Source organism: Podarcis vaucheri (assembly GCF_965113315.1).
Source record: "Podarcis vaucheri genome assembly, chromosome: 16".
NCBI classification, from domain to species: domain Eukaryota; kingdom Metazoa; phylum Chordata; class Lepidosauria; order Squamata; family Lacertidae; genus Podarcis; species Podarcis vaucheri.
The window spans coordinates 18,233,662-18,257,360 of NC_138754.1; the positions used below are offsets into that span (position 1 = coordinate 18,233,662).

The 23,699-nt window shown below is 46.9% G+C and overlaps 1 protein-coding gene across 1 annotated transcript in view; it reads right to left on the reverse strand.

Annotated features, from left to right (window-relative positions):
* Positions 1-23,699, reverse strand: part of IQGAP3 (IQ motif containing GTPase activating protein 3) — a 38,270-nt gene that overhangs the window by 12,615 nt on the left and 1,956 nt on the right. The window contains exons 2-26 of the mRNA XM_082203879.1: positions 22,517-22,604; positions 22,004-22,160; positions 20,570-20,647; positions 19,066-19,142; positions 18,781-18,848; positions 18,479-18,592; positions 17,133-17,311; positions 16,841-16,928; positions 15,799-15,962; positions 15,025-15,112; positions 13,742-13,905; positions 12,901-13,061; positions 11,369-11,493; positions 10,245-10,408; positions 9,971-10,061; positions 8,892-9,059; positions 8,592-8,734; positions 7,850-8,020; positions 5,906-5,989; positions 5,588-5,659; positions 4,918-4,987; positions 3,147-3,355; positions 2,336-2,488; positions 1,124-1,287; positions 180-404 (exon numbers count right to left, since the gene is read on the reverse strand). Coding sequence (XP_082060005.1) covers positions 180-404; positions 1,124-1,287; positions 2,336-2,488; positions 3,147-3,355; positions 4,918-4,987; positions 5,588-5,659; positions 5,906-5,989; positions 7,850-8,020; positions 8,592-8,734; positions 8,892-9,059; positions 9,971-10,061; positions 10,245-10,408; positions 11,369-11,493; positions 12,901-13,061; positions 13,742-13,905; positions 15,025-15,112; positions 15,799-15,962; positions 16,841-16,928; positions 17,133-17,311; positions 18,479-18,592; positions 18,781-18,848; positions 19,066-19,142; positions 20,570-20,647; positions 22,004-22,160; positions 22,517-22,604 — 3,265 coding nt within the window. The remainder of the gene's footprint in view (positions 1-179; positions 405-1,123; positions 1,288-2,335; positions 2,489-3,146; positions 3,356-4,917; positions 4,988-5,587; positions 5,660-5,905; positions 5,990-7,849; positions 8,021-8,591; positions 8,735-8,891; positions 9,060-9,970; positions 10,062-10,244; positions 10,409-11,368; positions 11,494-12,900; positions 13,062-13,741; positions 13,906-15,024; positions 15,113-15,798; positions 15,963-16,840; positions 16,929-17,132; positions 17,312-18,478; positions 18,593-18,780; positions 18,849-19,065; positions 19,143-20,569; positions 20,648-22,003; positions 22,161-22,516; positions 22,605-23,699) is intronic.

Below are 23,699 nucleotides of genomic sequence, written 5' to 3' on the forward strand. Positions count from 1 at the left end.
AAATAAAACAGTTTTCGGCCTGCGAAACGCCTATGTTTGAAGAAGTTTTAAGTTAGATCATGCCATATTAGGCTTCTGTCAGTATTGACCTGTTTGTGAAGAGTCACGTAGCTCAATGTTTTCTTTTTTAATGAGGCCGAATTGAAGATACAAAAACACATACAGACATTCCTCCTGACCTTTTCTGCCCACTCTGAGACTCCATCTGGTTGATCCACCCTCTGTAGATTTCCACAGGGCTGGTACGGATGCTCAGGGTCTTGTTCTGCAGAACCTCTTGCACGGGGCCCTCCAGGATCTGGCGCAGGGCATTCTGCCCACGGGCATTGCGGTAGAAGCTCACCACCAGGCGGATAACCGTTGGATTCCCCGTCAGGATGTCACGGATTTGATCGACTTTCGACCTGCAAGAATGCAGCATGATAGGAGCAGTTGAGCTGCAATGCAACATGAGCACAGTACTCAAAGCACAAGCTTTTTCTGTGGTGGCTCCCTGTTTGTGGCATGCTCTCCCCAGGGAGTTTGGGCTGGCACCTTCATTCTACACCTTTAGGCACCAGGAGAAAACGTTCCTCTTTGGCTGATTGACGTCCGATGCCCTTTTTATACCTGGAAAAAAAGGTCTACTTTTGGAGCTAGCAAGAGAAACAAATTAGTCCCCCTGTCTATATTTCTGCATACTAGTGATCTGGTTGGGTTCCCAGGTTCCGCCAGAGCAGTGACACACCAGGGAGCCTCCACAAAGGACAGGTCATTCTACTGCATACTCAGAGCAACAATAAACTAAATCAGGCCACTGCGAATGATGTGGCGATGCGGCAGAGTGACAAGCCACTCGGAAATAACCAGTTAGAAGACAAAACCAGCACCTCATACAGAGTCCTCTTCATCATCGCTAGTTGAGGTGATAGGATATGACCCTCTGCCTGGGATGCCAGAGAGCCGCTGCCACTGAGGGCAGGGAATACTGGGACTAGATGGATCTGTGGTCTGACTCAGTTCCTAGGAAAGGGAGGCTGACATCTTTACTAAGGTGAGAATGCTGTCAGCAACCAGGACAAGGAAGGCAGAAGCCTTAAGGGGAGAAGGGAGAAAACGTAGAACCAAGAAACAGGATACTCACTCAATCTCCTCTTGCAAGGCACTCCTGAAGAGCTGGAGCAGGAGGTAGGCCTCTCTGGCGTTGGAGGCGTAATTGTACAGGGTGAAGACCACAGACTCCATGAACTTTGTGGACTTGTTCTGCGGCATCTGCATGATCAGCCGGGCCAAATAAACCGGGTGGGTCTGGGAGGAGAGACATTTTCATATGCAAAAATCTGCTTCAGCCTTATTGCCTCTGACTGTGGAAGCTGATTGTGGCTAGTAGCCATAGAGTGCCTTTCCCTGCATAAATTTGCTCAGTCCTCTTTGAAAGACTTCTAGGCTGCTGGCCATTGATGCCTCCTGCGGGAGGGAGTTCCATAGTTTAACTATGAAGAAGTGTTTGGTGTAATGTAATGGAGAAGGGTTTTTCTTTACCCCTCTGTTTGGCAGTAGGGACCAAAATGTTGTCCCGTGCAAGGCAAACTCGTACAGAATAAGTGAGGGTGAGACTTTAAAGCTCAAAACGATGTCCAAGGAAAACCAACACTGCTGGGTAGCGCTGCCGTCACCGCCTGCAGTCATTCAAATCCTGAGTCAGGAGCATGATGGCTCTTGTGTTCGTGAATTCCAAGGATGCCCAGAAACAAGCCTAACAGTTCACTCCTTGTTGTTGGAGCCCCAAGCCCACAAATTGCTCAGTAGCAGATAACCAAGCAATGAGGTACCTGATTCAGGGCCAAAGCTCCCTTTTAACAGGCTGCACAGGGAAATAAATGCAAATATTTTATTAAGGAGGCTGCAAAACAAAAACAAGAACCTTTTTATCACAAAAAGTGAAGAAAGGCTAACAGTGTAAAGACAGCTTTGGGGATTTGAGTACACTACGATCGCATCTCACGCGGGGTTTCAGTTCCAAGGGTTCTGTATATATGCAAAAACGTGAATATTCAGAGCCTTGGCACCACCCCCATGTGAGCATCCCGGGGCTTCTGGAGGTGGTGTGCAAGCAAGGCAGAGTGTAAAAGCTCTCTTTGCCCCTGGTTGAACTTCCACAAGTTAAATGGGCATATGATGCGATCACCCTGTGCAGACCTAAAGCTAGCTTGCCTCACCTTATTAGTCACAGACCCCAATTGCTTTTGAGGTTGCTGGTTTTTTTATTATCACATGGTACATAAATTTTATGAAATAAAAAGAATAGACAGTACTAATTTTTGCCATGGTATTGTGTAGGAAGACGCCAGCTAACCTGCAGTTGGTAGAAGAGGTGCTGATATGCCTCCAGGATCTTCCGCTTCTCCCTGCTGAGGGACTTCAGCCCTTGCTCTTTGCTCCGGCCCATCAGATCAGAGAGTTGCTCCTTGTTCTTCTTCGTCAGCTTCTTGCAGTGAGAGACCACCTCCTGCCAAGGGGAAGAGTTGACACACACAAAGCATTCCTCCCTTGTTTGCAGAGCACCGACAACAAACGAACTCGCCTCTTACTGAACTCAAGGCTACATCCCCCTGGATGGCAGAGAAATCAGGCTGCAAACAGGTTGGTCAGCAAGATCATGGATTAAATGGCAACAGCTTCTTTGAGAAGCTAACATGGACTTTGCCAACCTGGTGCCCTCCAAAACACCTTGAGGGCACCAGATTGGCAAAGGCTACTCTAGAGAATGTCCTTGGAGGTCACAAAAGCCACCCCCCAACAGAAAAGCAAGGGGCAGAAGGGCTGAGCAAAGGAGGAAGCCCGGCACTGGAGGAGCCCAGATGGTCCTTTAAGAGGTGGGTGGGTAGTGATGCTGCTTCTGGATGGGTGCCTAGCTTGGTTCCCATCCTTGGTGGCCACTTGCCACTTTAGCTCACCCTAAGTAAACTGTCCCACCACATAGATCTAAATGCCACCTGGAGCCCCAGTGAGGAGGGAGATAAATGGTGTGGCTGCCACTGCTCTGGCAGTAGTGGCTGCATAAAAAAAGGAAGGGGCAGCCACATTGGGGTGGGGCCCACTGGAGGCACCGTGCCAAGGGCCCCTGACAATTGGCACCAGCCCTGGATCTGCTGCTCCCTTCTGACCTGGAGGGTGATCCTGTTCTTGACCAGCAAGCCAATCTTGATATCCATGAGGTTGAGGTCGCTCTCCAGCTGCTGATTGAAGCGGATTCCCCTCACCACAGTCTCCTGGAGATCCAGCAGCTCCAGTTCCTCCCAGTAGTCCCGCTGGCTGCGTTCTAGCAGGTGGGCAAAACGCCGGACGATGCTGAGAGGTGGCTTCCCACTGTGTACTAGCACGAAAGAGAGAGAAAGAGGCTGGTCAGTTTCAGAGTAAGACCTCTTGTCCAAGTACATCACATGAAAGCAAGTTCTCCACATCCTGGTAAGACACTTAGCTATGTACAAAAAGCCTGGAAGATGGTTAGAATAACAACAAAAATACTGAAATGTGAAGCTTCCTTAGATCCAATACTGAAGCCGCTGAACTACACACATTGTTAATCTGCTGAGCCAAACCAACATCAACACACACCAAATCCTGGCCAATTGAATAATATTCATTGGATCTTAGTCAAGGCTCAGTATGGACTTCCAAGGTTGTTTAGGAGCCAGGGTTTGCTTGAAAATAATAATAATAACAACAGTAATAAATAACAAGGTTGATATGCTATTTATAAGAAATCTCAAGCACTTTACACAAAGCTGTATGAAATAGTCATTGAAAAATAGCAATAAAACCAGAGTTTAAAAATAGTAAGTTATGAAGGTAAGTATTTAAAAGTATCAATAGATTTTAAAAACAAATGCCAAGAATAATATCACATGTCTGTGTAAGTAGAGAGTTTTGAAGCCATAGATAAAGACTCCACCCTTTGGAGCAGAATCCTGCCAATTTTGAATTTTAAAGTTATTACCTAAATGCAGACACACTGGCCAAGCCTGTGCTAAGTTAGGATTTGTTAAATTATGGTTTATTTGATCACCCAAAACAGGAGTGGGGAACAGAATCCAGCCAGCAGGCCTGATCCTGCACTTCACTACCTCCCCCATTTTGTCAAGCGGCTGAGTCCACCAATCTGCCAAAGGCCTGGTGTCACCATGAAGTCAGGGGACCCAACAAGCCCTGCTTTGTGCTGGGGTCAGCTGTACTACGCAGTTCCCAGTGGGTTAACTCTGTAGTTCAACCAGTCTCAACAGAGCTTGCTGTAAGCTGACTGGTTCTGACAGGAAGCCCCTGCAGAATCTTTTGAATAGCAAAGGAGCATTTTTCTTTTGCATTTCTTAAATTCAAGCTGAAGGTTCAAAGGAAGAATTCATTTGCATCAAAAAGTTGATGCTTTTTTAATTCAAAAAAGGAATTAGGAGCAAACTTCTTCTGCTTTCCCATGCCTGACATGTACCAACCGGTATGGGACAGGTGGGCACAATTGGCCCCTAACAGCCTGATGGAGCTAACTAGGGCTTTGAGTCCAAAGTTCACCCCCCTGCTCAGCGGTTTTGCTATCGTTTGCTTGCTACCAACAAACCATCACCTGAAGCCATAGTTTCTTGTTCTCTTACAAACCTTGGTTTGCTTTAACTATGGCTTGGTGTTACATGTGTACTCAGCACAGCCGTGGTTTTGTTTGGCTGCCCCACCTCAGAGGTTCACCAAGCTACAAAGGCAGAAGGCAAGAGCAGCTGCTGAATAAGCCAAACCTTGGGGAAGGGGGGAAACCAAGCAATGGTACGTTCAATGGTCTGTTTGACAACTTGTGATTAACTCGTGGTTTGTTGAACAAACCTTGGCTTGGTGTTACATTGCAATTAGGCCAGTTTGCAAACTCAGGTTGCATGAAACCCAGGTACTTACCCAACATCCTGTAATCTTCTCGTGCCTTGTTAGCTCGTAGAAATGCCTGGATTTTGATTACGGCCTTGACCTGTCGAGGGATGTCAAAAGAGGGAAAGTGGTTGGAATGCGGGAGCAGGGAAGGGGTACGAAAACACCCTGGTGGCAAACAGCAGTTGCAAAATCACAGTGGGTATATTTATTATTTATTTAATGCATTTAGATCCCTACTTTTTCCCAAGTGGGGATTCAAGGCAGCTTTCACCATTTAAATACATTATTATAAAATACTCATCCGGCATCTGGCACCTTCGTTATGCATCTGTGGCGCTGGGTAAAAACATTCTTCTTCAACCAAGCCTTTGGCTAATTAATATTCCACGGCCTTTTAAATGTGTTTGTGGGAGGAGGGATTATTGGTTTCGTTCTTGTTTTTAATTATGTACTTTGTGGTTTTATTCTGTATTTTTAGGCTGTGAACTGCCCTGAGATCTTTGGATGAAGGGCAGTATACAAAATTTTAATAATAATAAAAACAACAACAACTATAATAACCACTATACCACCACTAACTACTTTGGAGCACCTGGTTGACTATGGTTAAAAATGGGTTTGGTGCGACCCAGCAAGGCAATTTTACAGTGCTGTTGTGCATAGGTGGGTGGGTGTGGGAAAAACACAACCTACTCACATTCTTCCTGAAGTAGGCCAATCTCTGTTGATATCGCCTGCGTATTTGCCACATCCGTACCCAGGCTTGAATCTGAACACAGCAGTAGGAACAGCACAGGTGTGACAAGACCATTTTTGGCTGATGAGTCAAAGAAAAAGAAAGGCAACCCCCCCCCTCAAAAGTATCTCTCCCCTTAACCTGATTTATTTTGTTAACAAATAAACATGGACAGGCATGCAACTGATCTGGTGGTTTATTGTTTGTTTCATGGCCCATAAAATACTGGTGCTGGTGACAGCAAAAGGTGGGCTTTAAGGAGAGGAATAAAATAGATACCTTGATGACAGCACCTGTGTTCTTCTGGAAATGCCGCAGCCTTTCCAGGTAACGCCTCCGTTGCTGGTACCCACGCCAGTAAGCCTGTGAGGAGACAGCATGGGAACTGGTTTAGGGCTGAAAAGGGCCCTGGATACAAATCTGGTCCCAGCCACTGCATGATGGCCTTAAGTCAAATTTTCTGCTCTAGCCCAATGCTACCCCCAGCCCAGGAGCGCAAACCCAGGATCCAAACTGCCCCACCCCTCAGCTGCAGCTCTTCCCAGCTGTGATATTGGCGCATCTAACCTAAGGACCCCACTCCGCAAAGAGCAGGTTCCTCCACCTCTGGGCTGGCAGCCTCCCCCATAATACCCAGGATTTATGCACCTATTACAAACACTCAAAGGTGCTTCATGTAAATGTCGCAACAAGACACTGTACAACAGGGGTGGCTAACTTTTTCTGGTCTGAATGCCACCTGCACCCTGGTGGATGCAGGTCATCTGCAGGTGTGGCCAACAGAAGGTGTGGTCACCCCACACTCTCCTCACACCCACAGGACAGTCTCTCCCCCCCCCCCAGTGGATCTGTGCAGATCCACTGAGGGGGGGTGGTGGTTCCAAGATGGCGAAGGCTTAGCAAGCAGGCTTCGGAGCACCGCAGATAGCAGGACTAAATTTTCCTTTTTCTCACTTTTCTACTTTTAAACTTACCAACCTACTGAGATTCTATCAGGACCTTCTTATCTATGCTACACCTTGGGCAAGTTCTGCGAAATATCCTGGGCAGGTAGCCAGCCGCTAGCTATTAACTGCCAGCACCCTTTTATACTTTGCTCCTGGAACTCCAGGCAGTCACCACACAGAGAAACTCTTAAACTGAACAAACTGAGCACTGAGGAGAGGACATGATCGCCCCCCTCTCCAAGCAACAGATGAATGCCCACTTCCCTGGTCGTCAGACCAATCTTGCATCACTTTGCCCTCGTCTAATTTTCCTTTTGGCCCGCCCAAACTAGTGGGGTATCGAGGCAGCAAATTTTGTTCAGAAATCCAGAGCAGACCCCCAGACTGAGGGTCAGCCACCCTTGCGCCTGTCAGGTAATTCCCATGTTCCTGAGTCAGACGTCTTGTCCATAGAGCCCAGTAATTGGCTGCGCTGGCTGACAAACTCTCCAATGTAGAGGAGGGCCTTCATAACCCCTCTGACCTGAACCTTTAAATAATAACAATATTGATAAGCACTAGAAATAGAGCCCAGGGCATTCTGTATGCCAAGTAGGTGTTCTGCTCCTGAGCCATATCATTGCCCCCACAGCACAGGTGTGAGCTCAGGGCAGAGATGAGATACAAAGGTGGGGTTTCCAATTATTTGCTACACCCACATCAGCTGCCCCATCACAGGGGAAGAACAACTTTAAAGTATGATGTATGCCTGCAGCAAGAAGTTCTTTGGTCAGGGAATGGAAGACCTGATGGGGCTTCAACCTCCCATTCGGGTGCAAGAATATGTGGGCTCTGGCTACTGCAGAGAAAATAATTTACAAATCACGCCTTTCTACGGGTAAGGAAGACCTGGAACATTTCTACACCATTTGGTGGGATTTCATTTCTTCTGTATCAAATTCAGATATACAAAAACTCTTTTCTCCCACCAAATTGTGAAATTTGGCTTTTGTTGTATTTTGCTTCTTTTATTTTTCTGCATTATTTTCTCTCTGGTTTTTTTCCGGAAATGCAAACTTCTGTACTGCTCCTATGCCTTGTGCGTAGCTTTGATTATGCTTCTTTGTACTTTTGATTTTATATAAATTAAAACCTTTACTCTTATTATCTGAAAAATATGCAACATAAAGCCATCAAAATTACAGATTTAAATTTATTTATTTTTTTTGGGGGGGGGAAACACAATGAAAAGGACAATTCTTAAAAGTCTAGGCTCAGGGCAGCTGCATCCTCCTACCTGGATCTTGAGAGCGGCTGGCACCTGCTTGCACCACAAGCTCCGCTGGGTTGCAAATTCCTGCCGGGCCAGGAAGCCCCTCATCCGAGCCTGCAGCTTCACAACCAGCAAGGTGCTCGATTCCCACAGACGCTCCCGATCATGGGCAGCTGTGACCCGGGCAACAGTGGACTGTAGGCACAGAGAGATGCATGGGGTCAGAAGATCATCATAAGAGCTTGGTTGCTGGATCAGGCTAAAGGGGCCCCACCTGGTCGAGCCCTCTGCTCTGAATCAGATGCGCCCCAATGAGAAGCCTGCTCTCCCTACTTGCAATTCCCAGCAATTGGTATTCAGAGCTAGACTGCCCCTGGACATGGAGGTTCTATCATCCCTGTAGAGGCCAACTGGATTGGACCAAAGGCTCCTGCAGTTTATTTAGCATTACACACACACTTAACCAAACATACAGCTTGCTAGTAGGTCAAATCAGAATCGTCATTAAGCAACTCCCTTCAGAAGGTTGCTATGGGGCTGGAGGGTGGGGCAAGGCAGCTGAAACCAACCACCTCCTGATGGCAAACCCAGACACCCCCAAAACAGCTCTCATCCCTCACAGTTGTCCTTCTGGCAGCAGCTCCCTTTTGAGTTGGAGGATGGGGCACGGCAGGTGGGAAAAGCTGCCCCACCCGAGTGGCCGATACAGAGCCTCTCACTCCTCCGTTCTGCTTCCTAGCTCACAGGTACAAAGAGAGACAGAGACCTGGATTTCCTCCCGGCTGAGATGCTCCGCATTGAGGGCACAGGGGCGAGGCTGGTCCCAGGAGCCTTCAAAGGTCTGCAGGCTGAAGTAATACTCTGCCCCATCCTTCAGCTTGTGCCGGACCCAAGGTAGTTTGGAGTTCCCTGCAGGTTACATTTTTAAAAAACGAAACGAAAGTTAGAATTAAAGACCCCACAGAGACACTGTTGTAAGAAAGTGCAAGTTTTCAAATCCTTGAATTCAAGAGTTGATGACAAAAAAAATGGGGGTGAGGGGAGTGACACACATATCTCGCTTTACCTGGGGCTTTTTTAGAAGCCATGAGAGCACTCAGCTGGGCCTGGTAGGAGGCAGCACACTCCATTGCCACACCACAGATAGAGACGTCCGGATTGCGCAGGACCCTGACTGTCTGTGCCGCGTTCCCTTCCTTGATGGCTTGATTGATGGCAGCGGTGCCAAGAGCCACTGTGGGACAGATGGCAAAGGGAAAAGATTTTGAAGCATTGGTCCAGGTTCACCCCACAGGGACTAGAAACCTGACTACTTCAATGTACTTATTTAAAACATTTCTCAAAAATCACACTTCATAAAAAGATCCAGGGTAGTGTACGAGCAGGACCCAACTCTCCCCACCGGTGATTGCAAGAAACTGGTATTCTGAGGCGTACAGCAGGGGTAGGGAACATTTTTTGGTCCGAGCGCCAGATCCTTTTTCAGCAGAACAGGCCGTATATGAAAGATGGGTGGGAGGTGCTAACCTGCCAATCACATGTTATCATCATGATATCACATGGCTGACAGGTAAGCAAGGTTGCCCACCTGTCAAAATCATACCCACGGCTTTGCGAGTCTTCCTGTTTAAACCAGTGTTTAAAAGAGGAGACTGGGGAGACTTGCAAAAGCACCCACTGAAGCAGCCTCCACCTCCTCCTTCAAAGGGCACTTTTGCAAAGTCCTTTAAGCTGCCTTTGCTTGCAAAACACACCTCTTTTTCTCTCTTTCCCTTCACACTTGATCAAGTGGGTGTGGTATGGGGAAAAACTTGTGGCAGACAGATTTAACCCACTGGCAGGCCAAGATTAGCCTGCAGACTGAAGGTTCCCCACCCCTGGGCATGTGGCCTCTGACAAAGGAGGCTGAGTAAAGCCACCATAGCTGCTTGAATGTGTCTAATCGTCTTTCAAGGTGGCTGTCGTAACACCTTGTGGGAGTAAAATGTGAGTTTGCCCAGGCTTTCTTGTTCCTGAGCCTTCTCCCACCCCCTTTGCTCAGGCCTCCTCATGGCACCCTAAATGGTAGCAGACAGGACCACCCTTTAGGTCCTGCAGTTCCAATTGAGCCAGGAAGATCCAGACATACTTCTGGATTGGGCATACTTCTCTTTGCAGCTTCAGTGTCGTGGTTAGCTTTGGAGACGCCCTCCTGGATTTCTTCCCACCACAGCATAGCTCCGGTGTCCCCTGTCATCTAAGATAGGAAAGATAAAAACGATCACAGAATTGTCTCATTCTGAAGCCATAATAGTCTCCATCAGGTTTCTGGAAATGAACTTCTACAATGAAGTCTCACAGTTCTGTAAGAAGTTAGTGTGGTTGCCTACCCCACCGCCCTGGAACCTGAACTTCATTCTCCTCTTCCTTCCTCTCCTACCTGGGCCTTCTGCTTCCGCATGCGGGTCAAAACATCATGGTAACGCTTAGCAACGGGGAGCGTTACATCGCAGAGGCCGGAAGAAGGAAGCAGCAGGGCTCTGAGGGTTTTCTCTGGGCTGCTCTGCTCCAGAGCCTCGTTGATCAGTCGGACAGCAAGGATTTCTGGGGATGAAAAGGAGATTACAGGAGAACCGGAAAAACGTCTTGACCAAGCTCAGTTCAAAGATGGAGTAGTCTATAGGCCTACATTTGACGTATTAAGCGCTGATCTTTGGGCTTTCAATGTGCTTTTCCAAGCCCTTTAAACCTGTCCCAGAGGACTTCCACCAGCACCACCTATGGAATCTCTGGCTCTCCAGATGTTGCTAGACTGCGACCCTTTGGCTGTGTCTGAGTTGAGAGAAAGCAGCCAGTGTACATAATTTGCAGGTGGTGGCAGTGGGGAAACTGGGGTTAAGCTGGGTGCTGTATGGAAAGCCTCTGAGGGCTGGGTTTAGGAAGACAGGAAGCTGCCTTATGCTGAGGCAGACCATCAGTTGTCCATACTGGGCTCACCTGCATGCCACTCTAAACCATTGGAACTATGGTTTGAATGTGAACACACAACATGCTGGTGCACACCGCTGAAATCATGGGTGCTGTGCTCTAAGCCTGCTCCTGCTGAGAAACAAGCCATGGTTTGGCTTAGCAATACATCCGAAAGCAGGCTTGTGATTCGGAGAGAAGCAAACCATGGGGCCAGGTTCAGATGCTGTCCTAAGTCGGACTATGGCTTCGCTTTCGCTAGCAGCAGAGCGGCCAGGTTTTCAGCAGCGTGTACTACTTTGCTGTGCATTCTCATTTAAACCATAGGTTAGCTTGGCTAAGTTTTAGTCTAACTACGGTTTAGAGTGTCATGCAAACCTGGCCACTGACTGCAATGGCTTTCCATGGATTCAGGCAGGAGTCTTTTCCCAGCTAAACCTGAAGATACTGGGGATTGAACCTGGGACCTTCTGTATGCAAAGCAGATGCTCTACCACTGAGTTGCAGAACTTCCCTAAAGGGCCTCCAGTGCCTGTTTCACAGTCACATCACTAAAATCAGAACTGAAAATGTTTTGAAAAGTGAAAGGTGTCTTACTATTATTTTCTTCTTGGGCAGAGGCATTCACATTATTCACTGAAGCCTGGATGTCGTTCCAGCTCAGGAAGTCATACTTTGTGTCCCGAGATCGGTGCTTCCATTGTGACAAGTCGTCAAAATAACTGAGAAATTAAAAACAAAAAAGCAAGACATCGTCTTTGCATCACCCCTTTTAGAAAAAAAAGCAGCTACTCCCCAGGTTTGTGCACATGGCAGGTAGTTTATAGGAAGCGATTCTTTGGAGGTGCAGAAAGGAATATTGGGCATATCACTTTCAAGCTGCCTTGTTGTTTTTAAGGACAAGTTTCTGGTTGTAAAATTACAGCTTACAGAATTATAATGATGATATTTATTAATACCCCAAGTCTCATGGTGACTTACAGATAAAATAACAGCTAAATAACATGTACATTAAAGCCAGCATAAAACAGAGAAAAATCTATAACACATTCATATTTTTCAAAAGGCAGGATTAAAACACCCCACCCTCTCAAGGAGGCCACAGATAATTACAAGCCAAAGGCTTGAGGGAAAATAAATGTTTCTGCCTGGTGGATAAAGTTAAGTAAGTAATGATGGCACCAGGTAAGCCTCTCTGGGGAGAACATTCCACAAATGGGGAGCCACCACTGAAAAGACCTGCTCTTGTTTTTCCACTCTCCTAACCTCCCATGGAGAGGGCACGTGGAGAAGGGCCCCAGTTGATATTGCTTGAAAGCAGATGAATCAGTTTAGATGAATCAGAGTCACTGATTTAAAATCACCAAGATGAAAAAGCTAATTGAAATCAGTGACTTAAATAAGAATTTCCACATTCTGAAATCCGGAAAACATATGACACAAGCATTCAGACTAATATAGCAACTAGGCAAAGCAGCAACAAGATGCAGCAGCGGGCAGCCAAACAGAATGTTTCTAGACAAAATGTAGAAACTGAATGCAAACCCATATGCCTTCTGTTGCCTCTTACTGACCCGTTTCATATGCAGTACTAAGCCACACCATGGTTTAGCATGAACACACAAGTTTCCAGAGAGGAGACTGAAGCCGTTTTACTCCATTTCCTTCCTGCTGTGCTACCAGGGGCTAAGCCACGGTTTGGCTCAGTGTGTTGTCTGAACTGGGGCTCGTGGTTTGTTTCACTTCAGTCAAACCATGAGCTCAGTAAAGATGTGTTCTGAACTGGATAGTGGTTGATAGAACTATGCTTTATTAACCATGGCAGCTAAGAATAAAACTTCTATGCTCAGAGTACCTTTGAGTACCAGGGATTGTGCTGGCTAAGATATTTAAAAGCCTGCAGATCTTCGGACCAGCCTGTGCCTCAAGATCTACAGAGCTACAATTTCCAGAGTGGTTTAACAGTCAATCCCTCTTCCCAAGGAATTATGGGAACTCTGTGAGGGGAACTCTCAGCACCCTTAACAGACTAAAGCTCCCAGAATTCTTTGGGGGAAGCCAAGGCTGTTTAAAGTGGTATTAGAGTGCTGAGCGTGACAGAGAAGAGATTTTGGGGGAAGTGGGTTTACCGCTGCGCATTGCTCTCCTCTATCTCTGACAGGCCCAAAGCAGGGCTGACCAAGCTCCTCCAGAAGCTGGAGGCGTCTCCGTCCTTCAGGGCCTGGTTGACCAGCGCCACTGCCGAAAGCATCTCCACAGCAACAAACAGCTCCTCTTGAACCAGCTCCCCCTGCAGAAAAAAAGGAGATTCACAAAGGATTAAATGCAATAGTTTTTTGTGGATTTTTTTTTTAATGCTGTGTGTTTCCTGAAATTGTTTGGCGGGGGGATCCTTCAGAAAAGGGAGCTGCCTGGGAAACTCAGGGCGCGATGGTCTCAGGGCTCCTGGGCTTTAGAAAGTTAAGGGGGGGTCCACCAGGGAAATGAGCAAGCTGCTTTGATCTTGGGTGTACAATGGAATTAATCAAGCCTCCCCCCCAAAACACTCAATCTCTTATCGAACAACACACCACCTTGCAAGTCAATTTCGCTATGTTATTTTCCATTCAACAGCCTAACAGCCCACAGATAGAAGCTATTTTTTTAGCCTGTTGGTACGGCTGATTATACTTCTATATCTCCTGCCCAAGGGTAGAAGATTAAAGACGTGATGGCCAGGGCGTGAGTCATCCCTGAGAAATTTTCTCACTCTCCTAAGGCAACGATCCCTTGCGATGTCATCTAGCGGACTCAAGGGACAGCCCATGATATCATGTGCTGTATTTACCACCCTCTGTAGAGACTTTTTCTGTCCATGGCTGTCAGGCCAGCATACCATACTGTGATACAATATAAAAGGACACTTTCTATTGTGGACTACCAGCACTGCAGGGCTGTTGTGCAAGGAAAGGCCCCTGGTGTTTTACTCACCTGTGGGTGCTGCCGCTGTAGGGCAGACAACTCTCGCTGATAGAGCCCCGCGGCAAAGAGGAAGACATCCGGCAGCTGAGCCTCGGGGTCTGCCAGGGAGCGCACCGTCTCCTCCGCTACCCCTTTCCGAATGGAGGCGTTGATACGGCTCACGGCCTGTGTCACTGTGCATTAATAGGGTGAGATAAGAACATAAGAACACCAGGACTATTAAAACGGAAAGGAGTCAAACCATTGCAAGAGGTGTTGAAATTTTGGGAGGTTAGATAGTTGCAATGGAATTGTTACTTTGTCACAATTTTAAAAACTTTAAAAACACAACTTAAATTGGGTACAACCATGAGTCTTGAAATGATCCTCACTGAAATCTAAACACTGAAAATATATGGAGCAAATTTCTCCCCCCTCTTCATAGTTTTCCAGTGGAACTTTGCATCTTCTCTGCAATTTCTAACATATTTTTCTTCCACTAACCTGGCACAGGTAAAGTAAAGGCTTTGCAGGTCCTCTGTTAATGTACCCCCTGCGACCAAAAATGCCTTGTGAAGAGACAGTTTCAAGCAGTTGTCAAAGAATTGCAATGACAGCAGAGAGATTATTCAAGCTGCACAGCCAATAATTCTGTCCACTTCCTGCCATAATGAGTACAGTACTGGTCAGCTACTGGGGGAATGCTGCAACTCTCTAGAAGGCAGTGTTCATGGTATTCTGGCAAATCTTTGCCGTACCCAATAAACTTTTAAATGATAACAATAATTAAAAAAAGAACACCAGGAGAACCTACTCGATCAGGCCAAGGGCCCATCCTGCTCAGTACGTGACTCACAAAAGTGAGTTCAGATCTCCGGTAATGCTCCTCAACCTGGTGCTTGATGACAAAATCTGCTCCTAGCTGGGTAGCAAAACCAGGGGGGCTGATGAGCACACAGCACCCCACAGCTAGGCTGCCACACATGGTATGCATAGGGTATATTGGGTTCTTGAGCCATCCACCAATCACAGCTCAGCGACAGAGTATCCCCTACCATGCGTAACAACCCCACAGGCCTAAGGTTCATCACCACGCCATCCCTAAACAAATGAATACACTAATAATTATTCTGCATGTTACAAAAAAGTATAGGCCAGACAGCAAGTTCTCCCAGTAATGAATGGTTTCTGGCAATTTCCCAAGTGACAGATATCAATCATTTGAGGCACAACACAAAGAAGAATTCTGAATATGCCTAAACCCCCAGGGCCCACCCACTAGCCCTCAGTCCTAAGGGCAGATCTTCACTCACCAGCACGTTCTTGATCTCCTCTCTCGTTGGCCACGTAAAGCCCAGCTTGGATTTCCTCTTGCTCAAGCAAGTCCGCGTAGCCCAGCTCCTGAGAAAAAGGGCAAAAGAATGGCTTGAATGCAAGCTAATACGGAGCGTGATTGGCTGGAAAATCTCAATGCAATTGGACAGCTTAAGGCATTGCACGGAAGCCCAACGGTAGCCTGGCCTCTGAAACGGAGCCAGAATTGTAACAAGAAAAGGCTCTTCCAACAGCCTTCGCCGACCTGGTGCCCTCCAGAGGTTTCCCACTACAACTCCCATCAGCCCCAGGTAGCCCAAAACCTCTGGAGAGCACCAGCTTGGCAAAGGCTATCTTAGCACAACATTTGAGCTAAAGTCCCCAGTTGTTTGTACTCCAGAAAGGGCTTCTTCCTCGAACGCGGAGAAGGAGCCTGCAAACATCTTTAGAGATGTGTCCAGAACAAGAATGCTTCTGTCCTTGGGAACTGTCAGTCAACTTCTTTGTACATAGTCAGAGGCCTTTACAATATATCAGATACAGAATTTCCAGAGCATTACATGAATTAAAGGAGAAACTTGTTATGGAAGGTCACAGGACCACTGTTAATAATCACGTATACCAGGGATAACAAAACAATGAATTAGAATCGATAGTACTTTATATATCCTGCCGTGGGAATTGTGACCAATCAGCTGGGGGGGGGGCAATAGTTCTGATTCACAAGTGCCCTTCTTCTCCTCCTCCTTCCCACCAAGCCAAATGAGCCTTACCAGAGCCTTCTGCTCCCGGTCAGTGCTCAGCTGATCCAAGTACCAGTCCACATTCTCTCGCCGCAGGTTCCTCAAAGCCAGGGCAGGATCCTGCAAAGCGCAGTACAACCCCTGGGGATCCTGTTCCTCAAGGGCATCGTCCACCAGCTCCAGAGCACCTTTCGCTATATGTTTTCAGAAAATAAAAAGTAATTGTGAAGAGTGCTTATGTATCGAAAAGCAAATCGCTTCTCCCTCTTCTCAGGGCCATAGCGCAGTGGTACAGCACTGATGCTTAATCCCGGGGGCGGGGACCTCCTGTTTGTAGGGTCTTTGCAGTGCTAAAAAAAAAACAGACCCCTACAAGTGGCTGCCTCTCAGAATACAGGCAGTGGGTTACATTCCAGGTCATCACACACTGAAGGCCATTTCCACCTCATCCAGTGATGAACATGGCTCGTGTGCGCTGTCATGCGGGCATCAGCTGCATGCAAATTGAGGGCTGCCTGTACAGGCCTTTGAGTACAATAAAACTTCACCTGTCATTACAGAGATATGGGTCCAAATTTGGGACATGGCAGAAGCTGGCAGAGAAAGTGGATAGAGAAAAAGGTTTTCTCCCTCTGTCATAACACTAGAACTCATGCACATCCAACAAAGCTGAACGCTGGAAGATTCAGGACAGAGTTTTTCTTTTCTCCCCACGGTGCACAGTTAATCTATGGAACTCGCTCCTTCAGGAAGCAGCGATGGTCACCAGCTTGGACGGCTTTAAAAGTGGATTAGTCAAATTCACGGAGAAGAAGGGTATCAATGGCGACTAGCCACAATGGCTCGGCCTCCACTATTTGGGATCTCAAGAATAGTTGGGGGAGGATGGGGAACCTGTGACTGTCCCAAGGTCAAGGCTGGTGGGGAATTGTGGTCCAAAAACACCCCAAAGGTCACAGGTGAGCCAATGCTGCTTTAGGGCAAATCATGTTTAAGCGCCATATCTAGACTGAATTGCTGAACTCCAAAGAGGTTGCCCTGAGTAGGGCAGAGAGGCTGCCGTTCTGCTTACCATTTGCGTTGTTGATGCTGCTTTGTATCTCGGCCTGGGTCAGGCACCGATCATAAATATCTTCACCATCGGGGATTTCTTGTAGAGGCTGAGTGTGCGGAAGAAAAAGGCAACACTTTTGGTTTCAATCTGTTGCCCTCCAGACTGTGCTGGCTGGGGCTGATGGGAGTTGTAGTCCCAAACATCTGGAGAGCCCTAGATTGGCAAAGTCTGTTTTAAGAGCATCTCTTCTAGCCAAGCATTCTGTGGGGCTCTAAATTGACTACCTCCACCTCAGACAACCTTTGCTTACCTGGTTCTTCCCATTCTTGGCTTTCTCTGCCTTGGCCAGGTAGAGAACTTCCTGGTAGATGGCCCCGAAGCCCTCCCGAAGGCTGGAGAGCATGGCATTGGGGTTGTGCAAGACCAGGACAGTCTCCTCCACAACCCCCTTTTCCACTGCTTTGTTGATGGCCAGGACTGCAGCGTGGACTAGGGGGTGGGAATAAGAAAGGCAAAGTCCAGTGTTAGGCAGCAAAGCCATAAACGCCAAACGCCCTCCGCCCCACAGTGACATAGCACAGTTTCCATCTTGGAACCTGCTTTAAAAACAACGAAGAACAAAGAAACAAAGTACAACGGCTGTGTGGAGTTCATTATTGAAGTTGGAATAGAACAATCAGGAGGTTCGGTGCACTTTTGCAGCCACCCCCACAGGATGGGGGAAGACGTGTACCTTAAATGTGTGGTGTAGATGTGGCCTAATATGGTGGCCACATAAGGGAGCCAGCAGTAAATCACACCAAGCAAGCTTGGGTTAACTCTTTATTGGCAAAACAGGATTTGCACAGGAGTGTCAGGCCTAATGAGCACAGCAACTCAGGTCTTGCTCCCATGAAGCAGTTGCCGAGGCTAAAACTCCCCATCTCCCCACAGCTGGCTCCTCTCCAGGGTGTTTCCCAACCAATCAGGAGACTTTGTCTGTATTATTGCCTTTGCTCCTCCCACCTCATACCTCTCCTGGTTCTGGGAGATCAGGGGGAGGGGAGCTTGTTGCAGCAGGAGGGGGAGACACCTGTGCCTCTTCACCAGCCTGACCCACCTCTGCCTCTTGGCCTCTCTCCTCTCCAGTCTCCACTTCTGCCTCCAATTCTGGACTGCTCTCTGCCACAGCCTCTTCCTGCTCACTAAACCCTGTCACCTCTTCAGCTTCCGACACCTCCTTCCAGTCTTCTCCCTCTGATCACTTATTGCCGTCCCATCATCAATCCCTGAGCTCTGAGCCTTCTTTTTTTGGGGTTCCCCAGCTGGTTCCTCCCACTATTCCTCTGCATGCAACCAGTCCATTATATCTGGCCATCCCTCTGGGCCACCTGTTCTTTTCTTGATTTCTCCCCTGCTGGTTCAGAGGAACAATTTGTTCCTTGCATTTTCTGGCACAGGGCAATGGGAACTCAGCTGGGTTAGACCAAAGGTTCACCTTGCCCAGTATCCTGTTTCCAACAGCGCTTGGCTGCTTGCCTCTGAGAAGCCCGCAAGCAGGGCATGAAGGCAGGAGCTCTCCCTGGCACTTGGTACAGAGAGATATACTGCCCCTGAACATGGCCGTTCCATTGGGTTCTCACAAATGGCCTCTCCTCCTCCACAAATGTTATCTACCTGCAGCCTCGTCCACCGAGAGCTCGTTAGCAAGGATCCCACCAATCTTGCTGAAGGATGGAAGCTGCAGACCATATTTCTCCAGCTCACGTTTCATGTGGTTTATTTCCTCTTCTAGGATAGGGAAAGAGAAAAGGTTCAATACATCACACTCATTTAGCAGCAGCCACAAAGAGCACAATGCTTGGGCTGGGATTTCCAGGTGAACAGAAAACAAACACAGGGTCATCAGCTGTCCCCCATCTGCTCCATAACACACAAACTAAGTGTCAACAAGGGAAACACCCAACTCCCCTTCTTACCTGTGAATTTGACTTTCCCATACAAATCCTGGATCTGGGGAGCCAGCCCAAGTTTAAAGAGGTATAAACTAGGAGGGAAGACACACACAAAAATCTGGATTTGCTTGTGCACACACAAAGGACCCAAGAGACTCCAAAACATGCTCACAGCAAAAAAAGAAGGGGAAATAAAGAACCAACTTCCACTACTCTTGAGGAGCCACAAAAGACTTGTGCTGCAATCCATGGTATGGGAGGGAGAACAGTCAGAATTCCAGCCCCCGTACGAAGGTTGTCCCTCCTTACCTCAAAGCATGAATACAATACACCACACGAGGCATGTTCTTTTTGTCATAGATGTCTGTTGTTTCAGGGTGAAAGATCTGTTGAAAAACAGAAGTAGAATTTCAAAGGCTTAACTTCAGAACACCCATCAGGGAAATGCCTTTTTTATTAGGGCAACCAAAATATCACAAAGATTGATGAAGAGTTCTGGAGGATTCAAGAGGCTGCACTTTATTTTTGCTAATATTTAGGTTGGCGGAAATAAAAAAAAAACCTGTGCTAGTATAGATTTTGGAATTATTTCATAGGGCCCAACACAGCTACATTTACTATTCACAGGAGTAATATGGGGGTGAGGAACTGGTTCCAGCCAGTGAACCAAATCCTTATCTCTGCCAACCTCCCATGAGTCAAGTTTGACAGATGGGCTGGGTGCATCTTGACCTGCCCAACACCTGATGTCATATATGTACAACAGGTATAGTGCAGGTGGGCATGACTTGGCCAAAATTGCCCACTTCTTGGGCCAAAAGCGGAGACTAGCCAGAACATAAGAATTGGCTGAATTGGGCCAATGTCCCATCTAGTCCAGCATTCTATTCTCACAGTGGCCAACCAGATGCCCCAACGGGAAACCCATGCACAAGAGCCCTCTCCCCTACAGTGGCTTCCTGCAATTGGTATTTGGAAGCATTTACAGCATCCGACTCTGGATGTATGATTTCATAACATCATACATGCATAAAGTAGAATATTCCACGCTGACACCAAAAATAAACTGTGGAGGCAGAGCATAGCCATCCTGGCTAGTAACCATTGGTAGCTTTTCCTCCATGTATTTGTCTAATCCTTTTTTAAAGCCATCCAGGTTGATGGCCATCACTGTGGCGCAACAGTAAAGGAATCAACGCAGAGTCTTCTTTATAAACAGAATGAAACTTTCCTGAAGAAAATAAACTTGTTCAGAAACAGCATAGTTAAAGAGCATACATAGAGTCTTAGTCATTTATTAGAGTCCTGGAGCCACTCTGTCTGCCTTAGCTTTTCATAGCAACAACAGCACTATTCCACAGACAACTCCATACACAATCCATACAGCTCTCTGACTGAGGCCCATGGAGAGATGGGCTACTTTTATAGGGAGAATGAGTCATCACCCGAGTCACAGTGACTTAGCAGTTTGCTGTTAGCAGGCTTAGGCTTGAATGACTGTGTAGGCCTTGTAGGCCTTACTGCTTCTTTTGCTCTCTAGAACCTTTGTCTCATGACAATCCCTGCCTCCTGTGGGAGCGAGTTTCATAGAAGGAGGACTGTTTTTTATCTGCCTTGCATCTTCCAACATTCAGAGTCATTGGATGCCCATGAGTCCTAGTGTTACACGACAGAGGGGCAAAACTTATCTCTATCCATGGCATGCGTAATTTTATTAACTTCTGTCATGTTGGGCTTGCGGGCTGGAGCTTCCCAGCTGCTGGATTAACACAATATTTCTAGGTACCAAGAGACTAGAAGGTGAATCCGTTACCGTGGGCAATCCTATGTGGCTCATGGCATCCCGCCAGCGGTTGATGTTGTCCGTGTGTCGGAAGTGCAGCCCGCAGGCCTAGAATGAAGGAAAGAAGAAGCACTTCATTCGGGGCAGCCTGAGAACCAAAACCCAGGGCCATCTCTCTGCACTTTACTGTGTGCAGTGTTAGAAACTCAGATATATAATGTAATTGCCAAATGGTGCCTTAAGCCTAGGCTGTGGTTGCCATAGTGGAATACCTAAGCACCGTTCCCCTCCCCCCGACTTCTTATTATTAATATTATTTATTATTATTTCAATTTCTATACCGCTTTATATTTTAAAGAACAAATCTCAAAGCTGTTTACAACACATTAAATCATCAAATAAAACAATCCAGAATAAAACTAATTCAAGCTTCAAGGAAAATGGTCCAGATCTTTCTGTAAGTGGCATTTTGCTTTCCCCAGTTGCCCAGCCTGGCATCCAGAGATCTCCACATGGTCGCAATTGGACCTGTTCAAGTCATGAAACATGCCTGGCACCTGACTAATTTTGACCACTGACTCTGTGGTATCTGATAGGACTGAAGACAGGATATTTACTGTGAGTTTGCTATTACTTGCTGTGTGTTGCTCTGCCTCCTGAAATTTTGCCCACTATAAGGAAAAGTGAACTGCAGCAGAACCACCAATCTCTATTAATGTATTTTACGGAATGAGAGGTAAATAGCTACTTCCATGCCAACTTCTTCCCTTATTATTTTGATTACTGCAGCTTTTCAATGTTCGATTTTGATACCTCTTCTTTGAAAGTATTTCAGATTTTATGCCTCTGAAATAGATCAGATTTGTATGTTTGCGGACCCACCTCGTTTGCTGAATTTTTATTCTGTTCCATTAATAATGGTTGTGTGTCTTTTGTAGCTGTAACTTTTAAAATAATTTTCTATCACTGTATCATGCCCTGAGACCTTATGATGAAGGGTTGGACAAAAAAAGCTTATAAAATAGAAATAAATAAAAAGAGGGTCCACATTTTCGCTCTCTGGGGCAAGGGGCACCCTACCCTACCCAGCTTCATAACCAAGGCAGCTGGAAAGCTTTGGCCTGGGGGGGGCAACAATAACCCAACAAGCCCCCTACCCTTTCCATCTCCAACCTCGGAGCTGAGTGGTGGAGGATAGAGAGGAGAAAGCAAGAGACTGGTGTGCTGCAGAGGTGCAGCAGGAGGAACTGAAGATACTGGCAACTACATGACCCATCAGAGCCAGTGAAAAAACTGTAGACTCCTGATCAAAATCAAAGCTAAAGCTGCCTGACGCACAGTCCCACCATTACTCAATCTAGCCCAGTCTTTGGTGCCCTGCAGATGTTTTGGACTACAGTTCCCACCAGCCCCAGAGAGGCAAAATGGTCATGAGCTGAGCATCAGCAAAGGGAAGACACTTACCTTGAAACGGGCCTGGTCAAGGTCATAAATCTTCCTCAAGGGACACACGTCAGGTGCAAAGAAATGGCCCAGCTTGGCCAGAGTGACCCCATTCCGCAAACTCTCCTCCAGTTCGGTTGGTGAGGCCAGATCCTCCTTCAAGCAGCCCTCCATCCAGCTGAAATATGCAGAGAGCAATGGAAAGGATGCCTTTTGTTTCCCCAGCACGCATGCCCAGAGGTGGCCTGATTTATTCAATGGCTGTCCCCTTGTGCCTTCAAAAGCCATTTCGGGATCCTTCCAGACCCCACCCCATGCCCCCCAAGCAATAGTGGCAGAAGAACATAAGGAAAGCTCTTCTGGATTAGACCAATGCAGGCCCATCCAGTCTAGTGTGCCTTGTCCTACAGGGTACAGCAGTGTAATAGTTACGAGACCTCAGACCTGGGTTCAAATCCCCACTTGACTACAAAGCTCCCTCAAGGACCTGATCTAGGCCCTCTTAAACCCTCACCCGACCACAAGCACCCTCACCGCTTGGCTTCTTCTAGATGACAGAGATACTGGTAGGCGATGTTCTGGTGCCTCTTCTCATCCATTTCATCCGCTGTAAGGCGCTCATCTGGGGAAAGCAAGCAAAACTGCTATTTGCACACTCAGTTCAAACTGAGGTTTTCAGAGATCTGACTGGCGTCAATTGGTGACGTATGATCCATCTCATAGCAGCCTCTGGTTGCTACTTTGCCCCTGGAATCAATTCAAGGAGCTGGTCCTGGCCATTTAAAGCTCTAAAGGGCCTAGAATATCTCTCTCTATATATGAATGAGATTCTTACAACATTTCATAACACCATACATGCATAAAGTAGAATATTCCACGCTGACACCAAAAGTAAATGTTTGTATAGGAGGCGATAAACAGTGTATTCTGCTAACCACAAAGTTGTATACTGTGAAGGGAGTCCTCTGTTTTCATTTTTAGCCATGTGCATAACGGAGCTGCATCAATCAGTTGTAAAACAGTTTTTTTATGCTTCAAACCTTATGCCAATTTTATTTTAATAGTTTCAACAAGTGCTATTGGCCAGATTTTATTGTACCTATTTTTTTCAAAGAAGCACCCTCCAGGCTTTTCCAGCACTGTACCACGTTATTACCAGCCAGACTGCTAGTAAAAGATAACTTACCAGGGATTAACATTATCTCCCGTGAAAAGATTTGAGCCTAACCAGCTCTGGACATTTAGAGTTGTTTAGAGAATGTCTCAAGAAACAGCTTCCTGCCCACCAACTTTGAGCTTAGCTGTGCTCTAAGAGGCTGTTTATACGGTTAACACTACCGTATATACAGCCTCTGTCCTGTTGGCATACAAAGCAAATGCAGGTCTGGAGAAGGTAGGAAATCATTCCTCCAGAATGGAAAGGAGCCCATTTAAAGAAAAAAGAAAGAAAAAGAAAACAGAAGCATAGGTCAAACAGCTCCAGTCAATGTTATGACTCACTCACTTCAAACTGTATCCTCGCTGCCAAACTGGCAAGGCATTTCACAGGCACTCACTTCATTCCTAACGGTTCTTTTGAAAGCATGTAAACAGATATTTTGCACGGTAGGAGGGGTATGTGTGGTGTGTCTGTGTGCTTACGCTCTCTTTCACACACACCCTGCTGCTTTAAGAGGAAAGTTAACAAAACATTGCTTCATAGGCAGTTGGGTGAGAG